The following is a 26,590-nucleotide window of genomic DNA, read 5'->3' on the forward strand; positions in this document are numbered from 1 at the left end:
AAAAGCCAAGCGGCCAACTTGGCTTTTACTTTACCCGGTCTCCTCTTCTCTTTGGTCATGAGTTGCTGGACCTTCCTCTGTTCTTCTTGCTCTTCAATCTTGGCTTCTTTATGAATCTGCTCGATGGTCTTTGGGCCTTGGTCTGCTCTCCGCGAAACCCAGTTACACTAGGAGAGAAACAAACGTGCTCAGCGATACTTCTGGGAGCAGAGCATTGGAAATGGGGTATTCCAAGTACGGTGAGCAACGCCTACCCCTGCCACGCTTCTGACGTGTTAGTGGGGCGCTCTCAGAGGGACTGGAGAAAGCTTTGTGGAGCTGGGCAATGTTGCTGACGTGGTTACTGCAGCACCACAGGTCAGAGGTATACACTCTGTATGTAGGCTATGGTGTGTATATTGGTGGGGATTGAAGGCTGGAGTGAGGACCTGGCTTTGGAGAGACATGACTGAATTCAATCCATATTAACCCCTAGCACATTTCCAGCTTTCCAGTCTTCCTAGGTCAAGGAAGAGATGAACTAGAGGGGGGCCGCTGTTACTCTCACTCTGTTTATTATTGACAGTGCTCATTGGAACCCTTCCTCCAAGCTTGAGGAAAAACATGAAACTCTGAAATTTAGAAGTGACTGCATTTTATCTGGAGATGGTGCTTTGTCACTCCAGGGATTGTGATGGCTAAGAAAAGAATCCAGCAGAGAGGTGGAGATGTGTCTCTGCGAAACATTTCTGCTGCTTGATGTGTCTATTCAACCATACACTTCACAGATCCATCTATCCCCCAAATTAACCACACTACCTCTTAATCTTGCTACAACTTCAATACAACTTTTGAGTTGTATTGAATCATTATCTTTGCGTACCCTGTAGTTGAAACAGTGACTTCAGTCTGTACAAACCCCAAAACAGCCATTTGAGGTAAGAGTAAAACCCACTCAGGGCTTCAGTCAAGTGCTGTCTTGAGTCTAGTACTGCTAAAGCCGCGCTGCTACCAAAGCACGTGTTGTAAGGGTGAAATTACAGCTATTTAGGAATGTTTGTGCAAGCTGCAGTCCCATTTTCAGCCGGCGTGCAGACACCCTTCACTGAGACCCCAGGTCTAACACCTTGGCTTTGTTCAAAATCCTGGTGGGATTACAAGATGGGCAGGCCCGTGCCTGCTCTGTGTGTTTTGACATCTGTGGACAGGGTACTTCCTACTCATCAGTTAAGGAGTTTGGTGTGGACCCACCATCACCGCACTCTGACAAGAGCACAGATTCCATTCGCTTTTGTTTAACATGGTATGGCCAGGAAACACCTAGCAGATGCCTACCTGTAGCAGCAATACAGGCTAATATGGGGTTATTGCTCTACACAACACATGTTGAAGAAGAGCTCTCATTTGTTTTACAGCCACACTGACCCCCCGGTTTGTGGGGCATGCATCCCACAGTGCTTTGGTCCCATCAGAACAAGTTAGTGCTGGCAGGGAACAGCTACACCCCAGAGTGCACAGGAATGACTGCAGCTAGGCAGTATGACTGGCAGATGGGAGCAGAGGGGCTGCCGTGGTGGAACATCCAAAGCCTGTCGTGGGAAAAAGGCTCAGGCATGTCTGCTGTAGTGGGGCCGGACCGGTGTTATCAGAAGCTGTTGTGTGTGCGTGTCTAACAATAAGATGAACTGAAACACCCAACAGTATTTCACCCGTCTAACAACTTAATAAAAAAAATAATAATAATTAAAAAAAATGGAAAAAGAGATGCTCCTTATTAAACAGCCAGGCTTCTGGGATGATAAAGGGCACAAATCTCCCCCTAACATTCCACTGTTGCTGTAACTTCCATAATCCCTGATCTTGTGTCAGTGTTCTTCCAGCCTAGACGTGCAAGGGAACACGCTCTGTTATTACTGGAGTTGGTACCTACCAGCCTTAGGTCTATTACGTCCTGAAGCATGAACCGAATCCTTGAAGATGTTTTCCTCTCTTTCACAATCTTCTCCATCTGATTAAAATACTGGTCCATGCGAGGCTACACGAGAGAAATGTCATCGTCAGTGTAACTTGGAAGACAGTGAACATACTCCCTGAGGTGGGGAGTCTGTGGGCTCAGTACTATAGCACCTCCATGCCAGACGCCCAGCTGGGGATCCAGATCTGCTCCCTGCAGAAGGTGCTTTGGGGTCTTGTATGCACCCACAGGCTGGATTTGAGTGTAATGCTCAACTGCATGAATCTGCAGACACCTCCTTCATTCAGCACACACTTCCATTGTATTTTTAATTACTCAGATTATCTACACCCTCTGCATGTACAGAATAAATTTGCCATACATTAAAGAAATGGATGTTCTTTTTTTCTGTGGCACAGTGAAGCCGACCTTCTGGCTAGCTGCCACCAGTAAGAGGAGTCCTGGTTCTACCTATCAGCTCCCCCTTTTCGTACCAGCAACACGTGCTCATCTCAGCCCAAGAAAAACTGGTTAAGGGAACTAAATAGCCACAAAATTAACCCTGCAGACACTGTTTCGTTGCTTTACCCCTGAGCCATCTCAGCTGGGGTCAGGCAAAAGAAGTGGGGGAAGATGCACTGCCTCTGTCAGCAAGCAGCTGTTTAACAGGCTCAGCTGTGGTACAAAACCCCACGAGCACTATATACCATCTTATTTATGCCTTTTCTTCCAAAAAGTGATGATGTAATGAAAACAAATCTTCCCTAAGACGCAAAGTATTATTACAGAAGCCTTCACCAGGTCTAAATTTGACTTGCTAGGCTCTAAAAAGCCTCTTTGGCTTTTTTAAACAGCTTCATCCGTTTTGAAAAGTTTCAGGGCAGTTTTATAAAATGTTTCCCACTCCCTTCATAAAGAACCTGCTAAATCCTTTTCTTTACACTTAAACAAAGTTTCAGCTAAGCAAGCGAAGTTTTCCAAAGTTAGGAATGATGGGAAAAATATTTAAAGCGGACATTTTCCAGAAATTTTAACATTTTAGCTTCAATACAAATGCGTAATTAAGTGTCTCCCTCATTAATAGAAAATAAATAAAGGATTCTCTCTCCATCTTAATAGAAATAACAACCCAGATGGACAGGACCCAGGTACCTTCTCACACCCAGAAACACAACATCTGAAAGCATCTCCTTGCTGTACACAGCTCCTGGCTGCACCGAGCTGCAGCTCAGGGTTGTGGAAGCAGCCAGTGCACCAAAAAAGTTCGCTTTTCCTCTGTTTCTGTGCTACTAAAGACTAAAACATTGTCCAGGACTTATCCAACATGACCTCAGCTACTGCTTAGAAGTCAAACCCTGTTTTCTTCCCAACGCATGTGGAGAGATTTAAATCCCTCTTCTGGCACTCTCAAACCTGCATCAACAATGCACATGCTACTACGTAATGATGCGGGAATTTAGTGGTGAACTGCAAATTTTTGGTCAACTCTCCACAAAATGGCTTGAGAAACTGTTTCTCTGAGGATGCCCTATGCAGATCAGACCTGATCCACCGTGATCCCTGCAACCCAGTGCACTGTAAGGGAACTCCCTGCCCTGAGCAGCTGAAAACAATTAGCTCCGTTTGTTTCCAGAGCTGAATCCAACTGATTTCTGGCAAAATCCACAAATGCTTTTTCATCCCATGCCTGGCTTTTGCAAAGGAGAAGCAGATTGCCTGTGCCAATAGAAGCTCAGGGAGTGCGTAATGCTCTGTGTTACACACACATTTGTTGGGAAGTCAGGAGGAGGATGCTGGAGCAGTGCAGTTGCAAAACAGCTGTTTCACTCCAGCATAGCTGGAGAAGATGACACAAAATAAATGCATCTGCCAAATTTCAGGTGGGGGTTTAAGGCAGCTAACAAGGTGGTGTGTTTTTTAGATTTAATGTGAAATAATACATTCAGTGGTAGAATTCCTGGGTAATACAAATCCTCAGCAGCAAAGAAACTGCTTTAATGTTTTAGAAACTACAGATAAGAAGTAAAATCTATTTGGAAAATGAAGCACAGGGTATATGTCAAGCACGTTTAGACTATGTGTTTGGATGCAATACTTGGAAACATGTAATGATTGGATTACACCGTTGAAAATGGTACAGAGTATTAGAGAGGGACTGAGAGGGGGGAGGAAGGCCAGGTAGTGATGAAACATCCATGGAAGAGTGGATGACTTCCTCATGCTGTACAAATATTTGCGAGGAAAAAATAAAATCTCCAATAAAAACACTCCACACCCATTTTTCCATCCTCTGCCCAGCCAGCCTCATTACTCCTTTCTGATCCTGCCCTACCTTTGCTTTCTCAAAGTCCAGGTCCTTGCCAATGGTAGTTAGCAGGCGGCAAAGGCACTCAAGGGACTCCTCATCGTGGTTTTTCAGCAGCTTTACCACGCAGTCATGCATGATCGCCTCCGTCAGCATTTTCAGTTTGAAAAGCTCGCCAATGAATTTTATATTCCCAATGGATCTCCGTCTGGCTTTGTCCTTGGCCTCTTCCAGCTCGTCATGGAGCCGTGTCTTCTCCTCTGGCTGTAAAACAGAAAAACAGCTCTAAAGAGCATGTTCAAAGAGCACAGAACTCTTCAAAAGAGCCGGTTTTACAGACCTAGTCACTGGTGTCCCTGTTTGCTCTTTTTCTCCTAAGAACCAAAAAGAGCTTATAAATACACTAATCAAGGCAAATATTTTTAATTACATTCAGCCAAAGTGACAGAATGAAACTCAGCTTCAATATTCCCCCCAGTTGACTGCCATCTTCAAAAGGGATCCTTTTCAGAGGGCTCTGAGAATTTATGGGGAAATATACCACTTACAGTGGTAGCAGCTTCAAGTTCTTTCTGTTTCTTTTCAAAGACATCGTCGTCAGCTTTGTCCTTTTCAAATTCCTTCTGGCAGCGGTTTAATAGCAACTTGCGGAAATTTACTGTGCTCCCAGGTTTGTCTGCCATGGGCACTTTCAGCTGTAGGAAAAGGAAGAAGAACATCAGCAGAAATACATCTAAACTCTACGTACAAGCGAGATTTTTTATAAGCTATCCATTACATTTTATTATGTACTTCATTTTCAGCAATGCAAGTTTGCAAGGCCATGACAGTTAAGCAGCATGTCATGATTTCCAGTGGAGTTTTAGATTCCATATGTAAAGTCACACTCAAAATTTGGCTGACGCCACCTCTGCCTGGAGACAGATTACATTTCCATTCATGGAATCCTTTAAAAAAGGCCCACTGCTTAAAAACGCTGCTATTACACACTGAAGACCCCGAAGCTATGCTCCTTCATTGTACGGCACAGCAAATCATCAGCTGGGGGAGGAAGGGGATGTTTTGTCCCAACCAAGCATCTGACAGTTAACTGTCCAAAGCTTGGCTCTGCACCTTAGGCTTCCCTTTGAAATGAGAGGGAGGAATTGGACTTCCAAACGTGACTCATAGCATTTTGCGACCAGGCACAGCAAAGCGCTTGGTGCCCTTGACTCCAAAAAAAGCGTTACTCCAAGCAAAGCCTGCCATGGCCAATGAATGTAGAGGAAGAAATCTGTGATGTAAATTATTTTTATTCATGTTCAGAAACCACCCTTTAAGTCTGCCCTTGCTGCATTTATATTACTGCTTATCAGTCCTCGGGGATAAGATGCAGAATGTTTTCCCTGAGGAACTTCCCATCTAACTTTGGAAACCTCTTACCGTTACAAGACATCTGCACATGTTTGCATACGCCACAGAGAAGCTTGGTTCATCGATAGCCTTCTCAAAGACCAGGTCGATGACTCCTTTCAGCCTCTCTTCTGTATCTACTGTCAGGTCTGTTACTTGCTTCATAAGCTGATTGAACATCTGGGGTGTCAGCTTGTTCAAGATGCTTCGTACCTTGCGGAACAGCTCCTGAATGACCGGACAACTTTTGAGTTTAAGCACAAATCAAAGAGGCATAGGGTGGCTTAGAGCAATGAGCTAGGCATTTTACAGGTGAACAGAGAAGATGTCCTGTAGGACTAGGATACTGAGGTACATAACCACACATCTGTGTACAGTTCAGCTCCAACCATAACTCAGCTACCAGCTACTACAGATCACAGTTCACAGTTGCAGTGCCGTATTTTTGGAAATGCCCAAGCACTTTTTTTCCAAGCACAACAGAGGCACAAAGCCTTGCTGTCACCCAACTGAAATATTCTTCTCGGTATCAATTTAGCTATGAAATATAAATTAATACGGGAGTGGTCATCATCTCTCTCAACCAGGGGCAATCAACTTTTTCTATATTTAAGGCTTTCTTTTTAAAACTGTCCTGATGATAATTAGGTCAACAAGGCTGCTGTTAGCCCTGGGAACAGAATTCTAGTGTCCTTCACGACTACCTCAGCTTATCCTACAAATTAGAATTTTCACCACCAGGCAAATAGCTCTACCCAGAGAGGCTGCCTCACAGAGGAAAGGAGGAGGAGAAAGACAGAGAAAGCTTCAGAGAGAGCGTGGTTGGGTTGGGCAGGACAAGCCGAGGGAATCTTACAGAGGAACCTCAGTACTGCTGAGGTTCAGCACAGAAATGTAGTCTAAAAGGGGATGAAAAGCAAGTTCTGTGCTGGAAGTCTGAGGTTGTTTGCTTTAGAATGGAGACTGAAATATTCTACTAAAACAGCAATAGAAAAAACAGCTCTGGAGGAGAGGTAGTAGGTTGTCTGGTGTTCCCTATTTAGACTGTCTTAATATACAGGACTGCCATTTAAACACTGGGTTGAGAATAAACAGATGAAAAAAAAAAAGATACAGGTAGGGGAAAGCTGCGATTCAAACTGGAATTCATTGCCCTTTTCCACTGTCTTACACAACAGCAAAGGCAAATGATCACCTTTCTTCTGTTACAGACCGCTGTACTCTCAGAAGTGCTTGCTCACACTCTCACCTGGGTTTTGACATTTTCTGGGTCCTCGGTTTGATTTTCTCTTTTCAGGCTCGGCTTCCAGGCGTTCTCTGCCTTCTTCAGGTGGACATCCTCTTTCACACACACAGTGATAATCTTCCTGGGCTCTCTCCTCTGGCCTGGCTGAGATCTCCTCGGTCCAACATTCAACAACTAGGACAAAAACATTCCTTGTTATATCCCCTTTTAAACTCACATCTTGATAAATGTTCCAGGGGCACAAGCCAACATATGCTGATGGCAACATCAACAATCACCAACTCATCCTATGACTTTTAGGACTCCCTCCAAAGCAACCCGCTGGTCCAGGTTGGTCAGAGGGAACGTGGAGACACCAAACATGTTTCTCCCAGGCAGCCTTTCCCGACACAGACGTGGGATGACCACTGCCTTCATGGCTCTGCTTCCACACTTTGGCGATGCCCAAACGCTACTCAAGCGCTGTGGAACTGAACCCAAGTGACCAAAACAGCCTCTTGAAAGCCAGGAACCGTGCAGCTCAGACATTATTGCGAAGAGTATTTAAGGATTAAATCCTCACAGGTTTACTTCAAAAATGCCATCCCAAGCAATCAGGTAGTGATTGATTAGCAGCTCTGGCAAAAATGCTAAGTTTTACTGGAGCTTGCTTCAAACAACAGAGACGTTTAAGACGGGAATTACACAAAACACACTAACAGAGCACCAAGGGCTGCTCCTGCACTAAGGAAACGCAAATCCTGACAGGTACGGGTCAAACTCTCTGTAGCTTCACAGAAGAAGAAATGACAACATGGTACTTTGTCTGAAACAGCATCAAGCAATTCTCTGCAATGCTGTATTACTCCTCCTAATTAAGTCAGACCTGAAAAACTTCTGAAAACGGGGAATTTTTCATCAGTTGTACTAGCGATATGGCAGAAGGCACCCACAAAGTACCACCTCATAAGCTGGGATCTTCTGATTAAGGACTGAACGTATCAAATGTTGTACTGATGTTATTTTTCACTTATGTGCTCATATTTCTCAACTAATTTATTAGAAATGTCTTACCTCAATGCAAAAATGAGCGCAATAAAACCCCATTACCAAAGCCTGTTATTTTCAACAGAAGTAATTAATCTCTTCAGTGGACAGAAGGCAACCTCTACGTGAAAGATTGGGCCAGTCAAAGCATTTCTTTGTTCAACAGAGTGAACAAGCCCGCATCAGAGAGGCAAAACCATCTCAGTTACTCAAACAGCTTCACTGAATACATGGGCAAAGTGCTCTCACAGCTGGTGCCTCACATGTCATGCATCATCCCTTAAATGACTTTGCACATCTGAAAACAAAACTCCACCCTCCTTAGGCTTATATATGCAATTTGAAACAGTGGGCTTTGATGAGGTAAATGCGTGCTGCTGCTGAATGCTAATGAACATAATCACCACCGCTGCTGGAGTTCTCTTGGACTTCATTATGTGGTAACAGCATCAAAACAAAATGCTGTGGGAAGACAACCATCTCGTGCCAGGACACGCTTGGTACACCGAGGCGAAGCACGGAAAAGGGACACATGGTGCAGCACGTCAGCATGCTGCCCTGGCACCTGCCCTGCTGGAGCACACAGACACGAGCCTCAGACCTCTGTGGGCACACACTGCGATGGTAAAGGAACAGCCAAGTCAGTCAGTCCCCAAAAATCGACAGTGCAACGAGTCTGCAAGTCACAGGAGCCTTCACAACAATTCCAGACGGACACCTTCCCCATACAGTCGTCAGTCACTCCCTACAACCTCTTTGTTTCCACTGAGAACACCTGCCCCTCAAAAGACACCGCTGTGATGCAGTGAAGTCCTGCATCTGAGCATCGCCCCTGTTTTCATGCAATTGTATGCAACTTGCAGCCACTTGTGCTGCCCAGATTCACATCGTGCAGCAAATGTACAGCCATGGAAAGAGGAAACGTCCTTCGCACTGAAGTATCAGACAATAAAGGAACAGGAAAGTGGCCAGCTTCAGCCACATGCACTAGACCTCATTATACAACTCCTTGTCTGCAAAAAGCCCAGGCTGGCCACATGCCCTGAAATTCAGAAGGTTTGGGCTAATTTCCACCAGGGACATGGGCAAGGCCAAAGAGAGGCAACCTGCAGCTGCCCCATTTCTCTTGCACAGAGGTAACACTGGTCTGAAGGACCTTCAAACTACAGCCAGACTGTAACACATGAGGAGAGAGAGGCAGAGGCACGACTCTTCTGCGGGGCATGGGTCCACACAAAGCCAAAGCATTTGCTTTCTGAGCAAATAACACCTCCCTGAAGGCAACGATTTTATTTCCCTTGCAAAATTGAACAATGCAGAAACCATTCACGCCTCTCCTGAACATCAGCATGTTACAGGGGGAGATGGAGATTGTCCTCATGGCTTACTCAAATCTGACTGCCTTGGAGACCAGACCTTTAAATGCATTAATAAAACAAAAGCTTTATTTAAGATTATGTTCTTTTTTTTTTTTTTTTTTTTTAAAATGTGTGAATAAACTTGGTTCAAACTAGCTGAATGTTTCATTACGTTTTAAAAGCAGCGAACAGAAGCCTCCTCTGAATGTGTATAAAATAATATACAAATCATAAACTTTTAACAGAAAAACCTGGCTTTTTTTTTTTCCAAATTTACAAAGCAGCAAGTTAAAGAGGCATTTGAGCTCATGCCTGGCCTCCTTTTCATAACCCAAACCAAAAAATAATAATAGTTCTGTAACACCTGTGATTGTGGCACTACAGCTTGCACTGAAATAATATTTTCCACCAAAGGCATGGAGAAGTGCTTACCAGATGTTACTACATTAATCTGAATTACCTGTCTTCCAGATGAACAGGGGAAAAAAGGAAAGCAGAAAGACACGGACAAGTCTCCTGCTAAGGAGCCAAAAACTCACAGCAGCAAAGTACGACCTGGTGCTCTCCCTCATGGTCCACCTCTGCTCTTAGGACGCAGCCATAGGAATGTTTTAAAAACATCCAAAAAACTAGAGAACGGCTGCTCCCTCTAAGTACAGTCTTCAAGAGCAGAAAGCGAAATTGAGGTTAGACGCCAGGAACAACTGCCTTCCAGGGAAGCACAAGAACCCAGGCGACTCAAGTTTCCACCACCAGGGACTTTTATGAGCCATCCCAGACACCTGTCAGGAAGGATAAAAGCAGACACATCCTGCCTTGGCGTGCAGGAATGGACTGCTCCTCTCCAACCATATTTCTCTGTTAGCATCTTGTCACCCAACTCTCTAACTTCTTCTCTACACCAGAACATGTTTATTAGTTGTATTTTCTTCCTATGTAACGATACTCCTTATGTTGTTTGAGTTAACATGTGTTAGTTCTAAAAACAGTCATACAACACATTTAATGAAAAAGAAGGAAGGAAAGACAAAGCCAAGGAAGCAAAATAAACGATTTTCACGTGCCGAAAGCTTGTTAGCACTAAGCTGCTTGACATTATTTCAAAGGCAAGGAATAGGCAGTGGGTTTAATGGTTTATGAGCATGGCCTGTGTAGAGGTGGAATGACCAAGTGGACAGAGAGCATACACGCAGATTTTGCCATGCTTTACAAGAAGATAACATCTGATTTTGTTCGGGGCTGAAAACCCTCTCATCCTGTAACAACTGACATCACAGGACAGCAGGCGTATTTAATAAGGTTACCTTCCACCCCTCCTCGAGGAAGATGCAAAGAAAGGCTCTACTCTTTAAAGGCGCAAATGTAAGATGTATGTTATGTGCTGAATGCTCCAAATGAACGGGGTAAGCAGGACTTACCTTTTCTCCCCCTTTCCATAGGTCTGCAAAGTGCAGACCCCTCGTGGATCCCGCTCAGGCCAACGTCCCAGCATGCCCTCAGCTGGTGATGTCCCACCCACCACTGAAGACTGCCTAGAGGGGTACAATGCAAGTCTTGTTTCTTTTTTTTTTTTTCTTTTTTCTTTTTTTTTTTTTTTTTTAAACAATGTTGCACCTTTTTGTAAAGTTTTCTGCCAGTCATTCTTTATCAACAGTGGTCATTATGGAAAAAGACAACTCTACAAAAAGGTGCAAAGATGGGGGGAGGGGGGGGGATTTGGCTTACCCCTATCGGCAGGTTCCTCAATGGTGGGTGAGGCGAGACCAAGAGAGGGCATGCTGGGGAACCGCACCGAGCCAGGGAAGGCAATCCAGGGTTGCTCTGCACTTTGCAGGCCTGTGGAAAGAGAAAGAGCAATAGGGATGTTACCAAGGTGCCAAGAGGCTCGGGACATTCAGCGCATGAAAGGACAGAAGGCGCCGGAGTACAACCTGCAGCCCACTGTGGAGTCGCTAAATATAGGAAGCGATGTCGACCTCAAACAGCATCAAAGTTTCAGGACCGGGTCGTTCTCTGAGACAAACCGTGACACTGAAGCTACTCGAAGACACAGACGCGCACCCCAGAACTGAGGCACTGGCCACAAGACCACTCTCAAACCAGAAATATTACAGCAACTCAAAGTCTGCATCGAAATCGCTGCATTTGGCTCCGAGCCTCCTGGAAATCTGCTCACTTGGAAGTCAAGGTTATTTAGCAAACTTCTTTGAAACGAGCAAATTTGAAAGGTAAATAATAGATAGTTTATTAGATGTATCCAGGTAGATAAATTGAATGTACCTAGAGAGACGAATGAGAAGTGATTGCACCTAACTGAGGCAGCTGCTGTTCCCCAGCTGTGGCTGACCTAGCCTCTCGGCAGGCACCATGCTGGGGGCACCCACACACCCAGGACAAGTGATGGCACAGGCAGAAAGTAAGAATTCACAGAGTTTGGGTAAAGCCAGACAAAGGGCAAAGACTAGCACGTAAAAGGAAAGCAGATGAAAAGACGGGAAAACTAGGAACAAAGTCATCAAAGCAAAGCAACAAGTAGAAGCGTAGAGAAAGCAAGAACATCCACTTTTTTAATTATTATTTGGTTTGTTAGTAAAACCTATTTGCTCTATTGGCATTTTCTATGAGGCAGACTAATGTGAAGACGCATGCTGACACAAAGCTCATGTCATTGTATGAATTACGTGTGTTCGCACACGTGCCATTGCCAGGTCCACAGTATGGAAATGTTTCCACACCTCTCAAGCAGGAAAAGGGGAAGGAGGAGATCAAACACATTTAAGACCAATACATACCAATGAAAAACGTCTGCAATGTTTTTCTAATTTGCCTACATTTTCACAGCCAAGAAATATCCCCTTTGCATGCAGACCAACAAAACCAGAACCAGTGGAACATTGGAAAACGCCCAAAAACGTGAGGATGGACTTCATCAGTGCTTCAACAGTAAGGCCAGTTCTTAAATTAGCAAGCTGGGGAAAACTCACACTTCCAGATACGTTTCTTCCACCGGAGGTTTGCCTCCCAAAGTCGGCAAAGGCTGGCGTGAAGTCTGGTCCTCGAGGCAATATCCGAGGGTCCAGAGTTCTCAATGGCAATTTTGGCTGATTGACCTGAGTCGTGGAGCAGAACAAACAGGGCGTTGCAGCCATCACAAGCCTACAGACAATCTCTGCTAAACAATAATATTCATATTCAATACCTAAACCAATGCTTTTAACAAACCATGCAAGTTTTTTGCATCCCCATTTACACTAACATACACATTTAATTTAAAATATCTCCTACACAGGTGACTGTTGTGGAAATATGTGGAGTTCAGAAACATTTCAAGGCTGAACATGACTTATGGAAGACAAAATTATGCCAACACAAGCCTGTCTTCTGCAATATGAATGTAATGGTCTTGGTTCAGGATCACAAAACTGCCACCTTCCCTCAAACAAATGTCTTCTGTGTTAGCAAGACAGATGGCTGACCGAGCAAAGGCAGCTCAAAAGCAGACTGAGCAGTAAGAAGCAATCACGGAAATCTAGTAGGTAGATGAAACCATTTTGGGACCAAAGCTGTGTTTATGTGTTTAACAATTTGCCTGGGCATGAAATTCAGAGTAGAAATGTTTCTGCACATGAGAATTGCCTACATCCTGATCTGTGCTTGAATCTTAAAAGCAAGCCTGTGGTGGTTACGTTCAGATCAATGAACTGCACCATTCTGAGATGAGAACAGGGTCTTGGTGGCAGCACCTCCACAATAACAAGTATTTCTATAAGCACAGATATACAGAGGAGAAAATCACATCTGTAATAAAGCTGGATAAGAATCACAAATGTTTTTGAGAGCTGAGGTTTTAATGATCTTTTATTAGATCAGCTCACAAGTACTGACACAACTGTTTCAGACCAAAAGAAGAGTTTGCCTGAAAGCTTTCTATGCTTTCTAACTGTAGAACTGATCTAATAAAATACACTGCCTCTTGCTTTGCTAACATCCTTTGGTCCTGATGGCTATCATACAGCATTTTCAATTTTATCAACCCCGTAAAACTTAATCCAGGACAGAAACCATTAAGAATATCTGTGCTTCAGTTTTTAAACCATCTGTGCTCCTTCATTAGTCAACAAGACCTTTTATTCAAAGAATTTTGTGATGCAACATGAGCCAAGTATTTACCCTTGCCGATAAAATTCTGCGTCAAAAAGGGCAAGGAAGCATGCATTAGATATCTTTGTTCACTAACAAAGAGACTTCACGTACCTGTTTTATTGGCTCTCCTCTCACCTTGTCGAGAACCACATCACTTATGGGAGGCAGCCCTTCTGGCTTTTGGATACAGGCAGGCATGAACTGGAAATCCAGCAAGAACTCCCTGTCGTACTGCTTCTTCCCGTCCGGGTCCAGAGGCTTCCACTGCTCTATAATGAAAGAAGATGCTTGAGGTAACTTCAGAGGTAACAAAAACCTCTGCTCTCAAAGACACGTTTCTGTTAAATCCAAAGGGAAGAGATTGCTAATGCTGCTTAGGAAATTTTAATTTTATTTTAATTATGAGGCCCACTAGGCAGCGAGGAGAGGAACACACATCACGTTAAAGGAACACAGAAGATGGGGAGCACCCAGTCAGCTCCAGCAGCAGCAGCATACGGATCTAATAACTAACTCCAGTTTTAACTCCAACTTTCACTCTCTCTTGTGACATGAAGAAAAGGGGATGATTCAAGTTGCTGGGTGAAAATGAGGAAATTTAAGAAGCAATTTCTGTATAAAAAGGAGCAATAAAACAATGGCACTAATGTGGTTGAGAAGAGAGCCATGCACAACAAAAAGATCCTTCGAAAACACTGAGCCTTTGAAAACCCATCATGAAAATAATGGTGGAAACTGAAAAAAAATAAAATAAAATTCAAGTTGCGACTTTCCACCCGTTTATTCTGAGGGACTTCTGGGAAGGAGAACTGTAGTGTGGTGACAGAAGGAACCTTGCCTGATGCAAATCAAAATGTAAACCTACAGCCTACGTTTCAGTGCAAGGAAAATTAGCATCTGGTAGCCTAGAGACAGGATTTTCTTTGCTGGCTGTGCAGTTTGTTTGAAGTTAGAAAAGAAAACATCGACTTGTTCATCAGCCAGGTTGACCAGTCAGGCCCCTAAGTGGGAGGCATGTTTTTATCTGAAGGAAAACATCTGTAGGAGATGCCGCCTTTGTATTTCACCGATGCCAAGTGGTGGTGTTTTGCATTTAATCAGCCAGTCAGCTTTGCTGTTACGGTTTTCTCTTGTTTCTTTATTTTGGTGCCTGATCATCAGCTTTAGGTCTCTGGGTTCTCAGCACCCTTGACACTGCAGAGGCTGCAAACGGGAACTTATTTCAAGCGGTGGGTTTTATTAACTGGGAATGAAAATACACAAAAGTAATTAATTTTTTTAAGCTCTTTGCAACGTTTTTCTTCTTCTGAGCTTTGTGATTAAAAGTGCAGAAAACGATTTGGCTGGCTAGCCATGCCCCAGCAGCTGAATTCCCGGCCAGCTGCCCATCCACCGTGCCACACCACCCTCCATCTATCATGGAAAAGTACCGGCAGCAACAAGAAACAGTTTATATGTGCAGCTTCCTTCTCCTGGAAAGTTCTTCACAAGCTGTTCTGACGTGAAAAGCAGCTGGGAAATGTCACGAGCAGGCTTTCGAGATATTCAGTGAGTGGAGAGACTGGGATCAAACAAACAAGTCCTCCTACCAAAAGGCAAAATCCCAATCTTTAGAAAGAGCAGAGCTGAAATCGAGGATTATTGCATCAAGTGGTCAGCCCTGCTTTGCAGCACACGTCTGATGCACGCTGCTTTCCAAAGGATCAATCCAAGCCCTTCGGCTAAGTGGAAGGACTTCCAGACCCAACCGAGACCACTCCGACTGCATCGAGTGTTTCAGAGCCGTGGCTGATGAATTATGGATTAACTTCAAGATGTGCTTAACTAACGAATAGGTAAGCTATCATAAGTGTGTGGTAAACTATCAAGAGGCCTCTGTGTTTTCTCCTAACAATACAGCAGTACAAAATTAATAAAAGAAAAGCATCTCGGGTCCTTGTTAGAACAAAGCAGTGCAGAAATAACCGTACTGTGATCACTTAATGGTGGTGCCTCTTCCCAGTACCTTGTCTGCCAGGTTTTCAAGGTCTTTCCTTATTTTGTTTTATACTCCTAATTTCTAAGGCTCCTAAGAAAATGACTTAATTTATTTTGAGGAAGCTCCACCTGAATCAGAAATCACTTAAAAATTGGTAGCAACTGAAAAGTAAGATGGTCTCAAGGTCTCTTTAATGAGGTGAATTTATAGAGGTTCAGGCCTCTGAATTAAGTATCTTAATGAATAACAAGAAAATCCCTTAGGTAGGCTATATCCAGTGATAACCAGCAACAAAAACACAAGTGTCCTTTGAGTCCTCACTTGAATTATTTTATTCAGAAAAACTGCATGCCCATAGTTCAAGAGCAGAGCCTGGACTGAAAACCAGGCACTGTTTCTTTTCTTTTTCTTATGCTTCCAGAAATCTGAAGGTTTACAAAACTGTTTAGCCTGGTAATTAGATGTATACACACGTTAAGTACACAGAACTTGCAAAGCTTTTATTTAAAAACTGTGCCTGCTTACGCACAATTTCAGGGATTGTTCTCAGCTGGTAATGACAAGGGAACCGGTTCACCATCATTTCCCATGTGCTGCAGCCAACATCCACACGTGCAATAAATTCAAGAGATTGAGGATTTTCCCTTCCTGTCATGCCCTGTTCCCTTACTCTCCTCTTCTCTTCATTATGACAAGCATGAGGAAAAAAAATTTCCTCCTGTGCTCCCCCAGAAGGTCTCTCAGAGCCTGTATTTTTGTGAATCCCAGCGGAGCTGGACGTGGTGAAAACACTACACCCTGCACATCACCACTGGAAACAGCCCTCTTTCCTTGGGTAAGAAGCACTGCACGTGAGCAGTCCTCAAAGGAGAAAGGCAAAAAAAACAAGCAAGGATGCAGGATTTACCTGGCTTATATTGATACGTTGGCCCTTCACTGGAGCTCTCTGTGCAGCCTGAGTTTGCATCGGTTCCTTCTCCCTCTGAAACACTCTCAGCACCGTTACGGACAGGTTCTGCTTCCTGTTCTCCGTTTTCTTCCACAGGTTTCACTTTTGTAAGTTCAGAGGGGTCTTTCTCCAGTTGAAACCCATGGCTCATTTTATCCTGTTCAGATTCAAGTACTTTGTCACCTGAAAGTTCCTCTTCTACTTTAGACTGAAGCACAAACAGAAAGAGAGGTCACATTAAAAACCCTACCAAAATTCGAGGCATGCAAAACGGCTCTTTGTTTGTTCGTATGGCACGTCTGTGCCTAACGGGAACATATATACCTCTTAAACAGCGCTGTGTAGATCTGTAACAACACACAGAATAACCAGACCATTCACCGATTCGCTCCCAGGATAACCCACTGGTAATTATTAGTGCAAATGAAGAGACTCAGCGTTATCCATGACGTGCCCAGCGCCTTGGAGTGGCAGAGCTGGTAAGCCCTGCAGCATTGCAGCCACGAGTTACAGCTCACAGTCTGAGCCTAGGAAGACCACCTCTCTTCTCCCCTCTCCCACAGCTCCTGAGCTGCTCTGAAGAGAATGCTGCACATGCTTGGGGAGGGGGGGTCCTTTCTCTAAACGTAAACTGCCAATTGGAGCAGATCCCAGTGAAGAAGGTAATGTAACATGCAGCCACAATTCCGCGGCTGCTTCAGAAAAAGCAACATTTTCTATAGCGTCTCTTGCCGTTAATTTTGGAGCTCTCCAGGGACACAGCCTTATTCTGAATGCAGACAGGGAAGGTGCCAGGAATGCCCTTCTCCTGGGAGGAACCGCAGCACATCTAACCATTAAACAAAAGAAATAATGAATCTGGGATGCTCCAGGAGAGGCTCTTGATCCTTTTGGCCTCTTTCCTAAGAGAACTGCGTCCTAAAATGCTTTTTGCAGGTTTTCAAGGTAAAATGGTATGATGTTCTTCCACGTACATTTAGCATTGGTGCGAACACCACATGGCCCAGGAGCTGAAAATTCTCCAGCAAATGACAAAGGAAACGCACAGAGAGAACCTGCTGGCACAGCCCAGCAACATCCTCTGCTCTCTGGCTTGAAAACAAGCACAGGGATGCTTTTAATTTCCTTGCAATACCCCACCATGAGCTCTTCTGTTGACCACAGACCAGTCGTTGCACTGTGATACTTCACACGCAAGTGTTTTAAGCATCTCTTTTCTCCCAAATAGAGTGGAAAGCACATACTTGTACCCCACTCATTACATGTAAATTAGCCTGTTTGCTTTTTCAGTGGAGAAACTGCAAACACTCACTCACAGGATGAAGTACTGTCCACTAGACTCAGGATTTACTCTGCAGCACCATGCTTTTGTAGCAGATAGATTCCACGGTGTTTGTCATAAGGGAAAGTTATGCAGTAAACAGCAGATGAGTAACAAAGAAAACCTGGAGTAATGACCTGGCCAACATCGGTTTTCACACATGCACCAATACAGGGCAGCCTGAATTTTTAGTTTTTGTTGTTGTTTTGTTTTAATTTTATTATTTTTTTTATTTTTATTCTCTCATCCCCTTTGTGATACATTCTAACAGCAATTTTACCCAGGACATTTAAACAAGGAGGTTCCTCCTGAAACATCCCTACCAGCATGGCAGCAAAGGAGATGTTCTCAATTCATCTAACTACTGGCGAGGTGGTTTTTCAAGGAAATATCAACTTTTCCCAACTTCTTCATCAGATGGCCATCAGGAAAACACCATCCTTTGGCCATGACATCACAATGACACCTCTGTGCAGCAAAAGAATCTTCCAAATGTCACCACCATGGCCTTGGGGTCCCCACACAACGCCCTTCAAAGGATTCAAACCCATTTTACCTGAGGACAGCAGTTACAACTACATGTTCTTGAAGGTTGGAAGTGGTTCAATCTGGCAAGAATGAAGAAAACTTAGGGCTTCAACAGGGGATAGATGAAATCCAGTTATCTAAGGATGCTGGGGAATATCACACTTCTCCCTCCCCAAATTCTGCCTTGCTTCCTTGTGAGAGATCGAGGAAGCAACGTGCCTAAAACACCCTTTCAAGAGAGCAACATCATCATTAAATTTGGAAAAAAGGAAGACTGTGCTCCCTCTTACCTCTGTTTCCGCCTCTGTCACCTCATCAGTGGCTTGGGTCCGGTCTTTTGGTTTCTTCCACATCTTTGGTGCAGTTACAGCTGTTTGGGCTGCAATACAAGTGTATGTCTATTACCACACCAATCCTACGGAACACACGGGCACACGGGTGATGCGCTTCCCTCTTGCGTGCTGGTTTTAACCATACAGGAAAATGAAGCAGCCACAGCCTTGCGGAGGATTCAGCTTGAAATAACCACTTTTTGTTTCAATGCGGTAATAACAAAATCGTTAGAGCAACATTAAAACAGGATAATTGTTTTACAAGCTGCTCATTCAAGCTCAAAATGGTACTTCTGATAGCAAGGAGTTTACCAACACTACAAGCATCATGTAGGGCTAAAGAAAACCTTCAGCAACTGATGATTTTTTAAAGATCAGGTACTGGTGAGGAGCAAAGGTTGTGCTCGGCATATTTCTCTCAAGACATCTTTTAAGAATTAGCTATTGTCTGAGCCATAAGCATAAACAAGCCCCAAATCCTAGTGTCTCAGCCACAAGAACAACTCCAATCTCGCAGCTCTACTCCAGCAACCCAGCTCTCCTGAGCTGGATTTATATCTCAATTTAAAAGCAGGTTAACAACTCCACTGTTCATTAATTTTCCTGGCCAACTGATTCAAAGAAAATACCGTATAATATTTCAAAGATCAGCAGTGATTTACTCTAATCAGTTTTTTTCCCCTGAAGGGTAAAAGAAACCACACAATATATTAAGAGGAGAGAAAACCATTAATCCAATATGCTCGTAATTTGTTGCCAGTGTTACCGACTTAAATTCTGATACTAGGCACATATGCATATTTAACAGAGTGTAAACAGAATTGATTTCATGATTGAAGTTTACTGCAAACAGATTTGCAGCTCAAGCCTTTGGTTTGTAGCAGACACTATGGAAAAGCACCGTGTGCATGTATTTTATCACCGTAAAACAGAATTTGGAAAGGCTCTTCAGCTACGGAGAAATGGAAAGAGCAACTGGAGACACTTAACAGTAAGTTTGCAATTGCAGTGTGATTCTTCGTGGGCTTCCTATGGGCAGGGAGGAAATGGGCTCTGCTGCCTTCCCACTGCCCCAGGCACCCACCCCGTGTCTCAGTGCTCACAGGGTTTCGCTGTTTTGAGGGTGACTGAGGGCTTGCAGAAACATTGTGGTCTGAGGAATCAATGCACTCAGCGCCTGGTCTGAACACAACGTGCAGCAGGAGCTATCTTCACTGATCAGAGTGCTAAACGCTACAGAAGTGAACGTTAATAAAAACAGGAGTATAATTGAAATATTCAAACATTATCTGGTCATTCACAAAACTTGGGCAATAAGGCTCACAGTAACATTATTTACAACATTAACAACACTGCACTAAGGAGTAACACAGTTCCTATTTACAACCCCTATTTACACCAGGACAACGCGGAGCATTTTCTAAGGCTCCTTTTAACGGGGGATGCGAAGGGCCTTTACGAAGCAGACCAAACACCCCGGTGGGGACACCAAGCCACCTGCTTTGCTTGCACAGAGGTTTGCGGGGAGCTGGGAAGGAACCCAGCCCTCCTGAGCACGGCACCAGCGAGCGACCGGGTTCCCTGCAGCTCCCAGGGGAAGGCAGAGCCAGCCCCACAAAACGGCAGGGGGTTGCGAAATGGGTTTGCCTTGTGCAACAGGAGGTCAGCTTTACAGGAAGATCACATTTCCATCGAAAGCGTACTGTGTGTGCACCACAGCACGTTGGTTATTCTCACCAACAGCACCTGGAGCGCAGACCTGAGCCTGGCACCAGCCGCAGGACTCCACACAGGCAAGAACCACTGCGATTTAACCATGCACAGACCGGGTGCTGCCACGGCTCCAGGAATCCAAAGCGGCCACTAAACCAGCTGGAGGAAAGCCAAAGAAGCCCCCTGCTTTTCCAGAGTCAGCCCATGGCTGCAGGGCTGGTGCCAAGGTAATGATTTCTTGCCCAGGAAGGCTGTCCTGTAGTTCTGGGGATGTCTTCAAGAAGGGTGCCACATCCACCTGTGTTTTTATCGTGCTGGCAGCAGGTGACGAGGGGCAAGATGTGACCGTGCACAACAGTGACCTAAATACATGTGGATGGTTGCAGCCCTGTCTGAAGTACAGGACAGGATTTGTTTCTGAAAGCAAAGGGGGGAAAGAAGGGGAAAAAAAAGTTGTTTTTGGTAATATGTGCTATATGGAACAAATCATGTGTTGCTATAGCCAAGTAATTTAAAATAATGATTATCAAAGTTGAGCAGTTATGCAAAGAGATCTGAGAACTGCAGAGCTGCACAGCTCTGAGTGCAAGCGACTGACAAACTCTGCATTTAAAGCTTCTCTCCACTCAACCTCAAACTATGCACAGGGAACACCCAGGGTGCAAACTAACATCTCGTTTTTAAATGCACAGCAATAATCACAAGTTAATAGGTTTTGAGTTGGCAAAGGTTTGGGGTGTTTTCTTCCTCAGCTGCCAGGCAGTCAGTGTTAGTATCGCTTCTCAGGGGTTCGTGTTTTTCACCTTTTTTTTTGGCAGAAGAAAGACGTATAAAGGACATGATCTGTGACTGGGCAGCACAGACATCACTGAGTTTTTCTTTTTTTTTTTTTTTGAATAACTTGTGCAAACCTTTTCCTGCCTTGGGGCTGCACCACACCATGATGCTGGGGCACAGCAGCCGCCCAGGATGAGACCTGCAGCCTCACAGCCCCTCGCTGAAACACATCTCAGAGCTGGCTGGGGTACAGAAGCGAGAGCAGCAGACATAGCTCAGTATTTCCCCTCTTAAAACAGCAGACATCAGATCAGATTTTTCTGTGAAGTTGTCCTTTCTGCTACAGGAACTGACTCAATCGGAGAATTTATGCTAATTTATGCTTAGTTAAGGTATCTTAGTTAAGGTTTCTTGTGCCTAAGAACCAAAGACAGAAGAGAGCAGTTACCTACAGAAATCTCAGGGATAACAAAAGGGGCCCATGCCAAAATACCAAAAACACACACAAAAACCCAAAACAACCCTGCCAAACCCAAAGCCTCAGCAGGACAAGGGCACGATCTGCGCTCCCTGAAAACCGAGCCTGGCATCAAACCGCAGGGCACTTCCACGAGCCACAGAAACACCAAACGCACGTGCCCAGCTCTGCTGCCCAGGAAGGTCTCCAAGCATTTCTGGAGAACTGAATTCCTTCTCAAACACAGGTCCCCGTTTCGCAGCACTCACACATTTCCCAAGTTTGTTCTTGGGCAGCTGTGCGGTGTTAGTGGGCAGCCTCCTCCCAGAGAAGCACCACCAGCAGCCCCAGCATGCTGCTGGCTCTTCAGCTGCACTTGGCTTGCTGCTGGTTACAAGATCAGAGATGGCAGGAGTGAAAAAAAATGGTCTAAATTATGAGGCTGTCTCATTTTGATATGCGTGCTAAGTATTGCCTACTTCATTCCTTCTGCTCTTTTAATATACAGATACATATTTCGATATTCACCTTTGATGTTATAATCTGAGTTATAAAACGAGCACAATTCCATCTCAACAGCAGCGTTGGCACTGATGCGCGGGACCAAAACTCGACTGAATGAAACCTTCCACTGCCACAGCATCACCAAGAGTAACAAAATCCCCCTTTCCAGGCTGTCCTGGGCATTGCTACCCGTGTCAAAACCCCTGGCCCCAGCAGTGCTTGCACATTCCTGGCTGCCTGCCCTGGTGCTGGGCAGTGCCTGTGGCAGGGGGCTCAGCCCCCGGCCCCCAGCCAAGACGGAGCAGGCTCCTCACCAGGCCCCTCTGGTGTGGGTGCCAGCTGCTAAGCATAAATGAATACCAGTCTTTTTTTTTTTATTATTATTATTATTATTCTTTTTCTCTACAGCCAAATGTGCCATTAAAAACAAAGCAGATACTCACCATCTCCTTACAGCTCATGGGAAAGAAGAAAATATATTCCAGTGGGATATGGCATAAAATCAAGGAAAAGGCGAAACCTGATTTATATTTCCAGTCCTCCAGTTTTGGGTGCTGGAGATATTTCTCCAAGATATTTCCAATTACCGCCCCACATTGCTTGTTACAGACTCCACAACTGAGAAGCACAGGGGCTTGCAGCCAGTTGGGCTATTTTATACTGAAATCCTTCTCATAAATTAGCTCTGCAAAAGAAAGTCCTTTGAATTTCGATGCATATTAAGTTATTTTAGCTTCCTATGTTCCTAGGAGTTCTGCCTGGGACAGACATCAATCTCTTATTTTCCTCTTTGCTTCTCATGATAGTCTTGATAGAAAGATTACATCAAAGGCAGGCTTTCATAGCATGTCCTAAAGGCTCCACGGCTCTGGTAGTGCCTTTTCCTTTTTATTTCTTTATTTTTTAATAAATTCCACTCGACCAACAATTTTTTTCCTGTTTTGCCCCCTCAGAAGTGCTGGTCTCTCACTGCAGCCAGCAAAGCTACTTGAGAAAAATTTAGTAACAAAAGCAACCGTATGCCATTGATGACTTACAGCTGGGACAATGTTTTTGGTAAGGATCTCAGGCTGAAAACTGTGTTCCTCTCTTGATAATATCTGTTGATTTTTTTTCTGGCAATGGAGATGAGTGAACGTTGTTCCAAACATTGGGCAAAGGAACAGCAGCGAGAAGCGATGCCTGGTGTCACACCGTGCATGCAGGACAAAGATCCGCAGTGCCCAGCGGTTCAATGTTCTGATGCTCTTACACTCAACCCCATTTTATAGGGGATAAGCAGGACCAACTATGCCAACAGGTCAACAACAACTTTTTTTTTTTTTTTTTTTGAAAATCAAGCCCTGGGCTACTCTGCCTTGCAGACTGACCCTCACCACCACCCCCAGATTATTACTACACTGCAAACAGCTTGAAACAGTGAGAAAGTTCCCAGAGCCTCAACAACACGTGAAACGACCGAGAGCCAGGACCAGCTCAGAGGGCTTACAGAATTTGTCAGTCATGCAAGCACTACCACAATTCGAGGCTCAGCTCAGTGAATTTGCTGATTTCATCATGGAATGGAGCTAGAGATGTAATGAGCAGTCTACAGATGAACCAGCCAGCGTCAGGTATCAATATCCCTAAAATTGCTGTTGTCATGATGGAGCCTAATACAACTTCAGACATTAAGAGCAGACAGGATATTTTGTGTGAAATAGAAAAGAGAGCCAGGCACACTCTAGTTTCAGCAAAGTACAATGAACACACCACCAGTGCCCCTGTAGAGATCCTTTGACCTTGGAAATGCAGGGGAAATCTAAGGCCAGTGCAAAAGAGCGAGCACAGTTTCCTCAGATCACAAAAGGGTCGGCTTTGTTCAACTCATCTCTTGCTACAAACACTACAAAATTTGTTTTCTTGGAGTGTAAAAAAGAACTACTGGATATTAGAGATGCTTCTGTGGTCTGAACATATTTGCTTGTATCTATATACAGAACTTGACAGAGAAAAATCAAAGTATTGTTTTTTCTAATGGTTAGAGAGCAAAATGGCATTTTCTGTAAAGTGCCTGAACAAGCAAATAATTCCATCCACCCCTGAAATGCTGCCACCTCCATCACAAAACACAAGATACGTTTCCAAGTCTCAACAGTGCTGCCCAGACTCTTCAGAGGGGAGGTGGATTAACTTCGCGTTCAGGAACCCCCAAGTTTTTCGGCAGGCCAGATTATAAGCATGAAAAGCAGAGATCTGTTGGGGCAGAGCAGCTAAGATGCTTGTTTTTGCAGAATGCCAGGAGTATCTTAATAACTGTCCGTAGCCAGGGCATTGATTTAGTGCCTCCTGCAGCAGCCAGTGCTTTCTGCAGCCTGGAGCCCTCTGCGCCGTGCAGGACGGGTTCAATACTCACTCAATAACAAGCGCTGCCTCCTTCACTTCCTGCAGCAATTGGATTATTCTTAGAGGTCTCTGGTCTGAGTAGCGTCCCAGTCAAATCAGATCAGCTACCATTAAAGGGAATAAAGCAGTATGATTTGTAGCTAACAAACTGCTCTGTAATAAGTACACACTTCTGAAAACCCACACGGTGCTGAAAGCCCCAAAGAAATATTGCTAAAAGTCACAGAGCTCATGCTTACCAGCACGTGTTTGAGGAGTTTCCCTTATTCCAATTTCTATCTTATCTCCACAGATCATAAAAAAAGCCTCTTAGTCTTTAGTCCAAGGGAAAAAAAAAAATACAGCCCTTCCTCCTTGCTTCTAAAGTTCAACATCTGTATTTTCCAGTGTACTGGCAGAGACGTGTAATTCCTCATGCTGCCTAAAAGGATGCCTGCATTAGCAGTCACCTTCAGGTTATGTTATTTAAATCTCTCTTCCTCTCTCCAAGAAAGAATTGTAAAATTATTGCCCAAAAAAGGTTGGCAGGGAAACGCAATACAGTTACGCTTCATTACAGGATGGGCAAAGTACAAAATCCTGACGTGGAGAGTATTTTGCTTTCCTTCAAGTACGGAACTTCTACTGGTAATCAGTCTCGAGTGATATTTCATGCGACTTGAGAAATGTTTGTTTCCGTATTGCAAAAGCCAATGTATTGGCTAATGCATGCTGTCTGGTCTAATGATATTAGAGCATTAAAATTAATCTTCTACATAATTAAAAACCCCAAACGCTGCCTTTTTTCTTTTTTTTTTAATTTAAACCACAGGACACTATAAAGCAAGCAATAACCTTGCAAGCTGGAACCTGGCTGTGTAAAACCTTTTTTACACAAAAAGGCCCATTTCTCTGCTTTGTAAGGAAATTAATTTAGGTTATGAAGTATTTCAGATTGAAGAACAGTAAGTGCTAGAGGAGCAAAATGACCTGAGTAAAATAAAAAGAGAAAAGAGATTAACAGAAAAACAAACAAACAAAAAACAACACACGCAAACCTATGCTTGGTATAGCGAAGGGATCTTTCTGATCTTTTCTAGGTAGGTATTGGATTCTATTTAAGATACTGGATCAGCAAGATCCAGCGTATTGATCCTGCGCAGCATTGCACACAAACATGGAGCCAGGCCAGCCTCTGCTTTTCATTTAATTTAGCCCATAAAAGAGCACAGTAATAGAAGCTATCGATGCCATTATGCTTCCACCATGTGCTTATGAAAGAATAAACGTACAAACAAACACATGCAGACTGATCTTCTGAAGGCAAGAAGCTGCATCTGGGGGAAATGCTTCCCGAAGCAGCCACTGCGGGAGGAAGACCTCAAGGACCAGAGCCACCCCGAGCTCACCCAGCACAAGGCACAGCCGTGCCCCGGCCTCACCAAGTGCACACAGGAGTCGCACCTGCTCCGAGAACCGAATCCCTCCCTAAAACTGTGAGGTTGTAAGCATTCAAAAGAACGAAATTACAGGAAAGCGTTTTAAATGTCATTTTTTGAACAAAAGGCTACTGTTTCTCCTGCCTTTCTTGTCCAAACTCCATCAGTTTTAAATTCAAATGATATTTAAATAAACAACCTCAGCTTCAGGGCTCTGAAAGGACTGCAGAACAGGGTGTGAAAGATGCGATACATTTAAATGGCTTAACGCTGCTGGCATGCACAATAGCCACCATTATACTCTCTCAAGCAGCTAAATACAAGTAATTGATTGATTTAACCTCTTTTCCACAGTTTCATTTCCAGGAAGTCCTGAGAAAAAGCACTTTTCTATAGGAAATGCAGCAAATAAAAACAGGTTGTCTGAGTTAACCCACTAACACAGTGACATGCCAGGACACTGAAAGCAAAGACAGACAATGACATTGAGAGAAGTAGCCTAGGTTTTAAAAGGCAACTACAGAAACTTCATTTTTTAGTAACTCATAACAAGTCCTTACGCCTCCCAAACCTGAGTACCTTGTTTTTCTGAGAAGTTCAGGCACCGTGAAATGAGGCGAACAGCTGAGCCTAGCTAGGAGAAGAAGAGATTTTTGCTTACGTGTTACTTTCGTGGAAGAAAAACAGATGCACCATTAATTAAGGGTGAGCAGCTGTAGGTGTGAGACACTTAAAAGCTCTTTCAAATGACTGAAGCGTTGCGGGCTGTTTCATTTACCTACTTCTGGTAACACCATGACACATTTTTATAGTTGGATAAAACCA

General features: G+C 44.1%; 1 protein-coding gene across 21 annotated transcripts in view; it reads right to left on the reverse strand.

Moving 5' to 3' along the window:
* Window positions 1-26,590, reverse strand: part of EIF4G3 (eukaryotic translation initiation factor 4 gamma 3) — a 152,347-nt gene that overhangs the window by 20,397 nt on the left and 105,360 nt on the right. For 15 of the 21 annotated variants that reach the window (XM_027443099.3, XM_027443094.3, XM_072026772.1 and 12 more), the window contains 11 exons: window positions 18,470-18,558; window positions 16,289-16,538; window positions 13,515-13,672; window positions 12,245-12,370; window positions 10,986-11,096; window positions 6,880-7,050; window positions 5,661-5,858; window positions 4,787-4,933; window positions 4,266-4,502; window positions 1,910-2,014; window positions 35-167 (listed from right to left, as the gene is read on the reverse strand). In XM_027443099.3, coding sequence (XP_027298900.2) covers window positions 35-167; window positions 1,910-2,014; window positions 4,266-4,502; window positions 4,787-4,933; window positions 5,661-5,858; window positions 6,880-7,050; window positions 10,986-11,096; window positions 12,245-12,370; window positions 13,515-13,672; window positions 16,289-16,538; window positions 18,470-18,558 — 1,725 coding nt within the window. Of the gene's footprint in view, window positions 1-34; window positions 168-1,909; window positions 2,015-4,265; window positions 4,503-4,786; window positions 4,934-5,660; window positions 5,859-6,879; window positions 7,051-10,678; window positions 10,793-10,985; window positions 11,097-12,244; window positions 12,371-13,514; window positions 13,673-16,288; window positions 16,539-18,469; window positions 18,559-26,590 lie in introns of those variants that run through there. The other 6 variants (XM_072026777.1, XM_072026779.1, XM_072026776.1 and 3 more) reach the window with 2 other exon arrangements.

This window comes from Anas platyrhynchos, chromosome 22, assembly GCF_047663525.1.
Source record: "Anas platyrhynchos isolate ZD024472 breed Pekin duck chromosome 22, IASCAAS_PekinDuck_T2T, whole genome shotgun sequence".
Classification (NCBI taxonomy): Eukaryota; Metazoa; Chordata; class Aves; order Anseriformes; family Anatidae; genus Anas; species Anas platyrhynchos.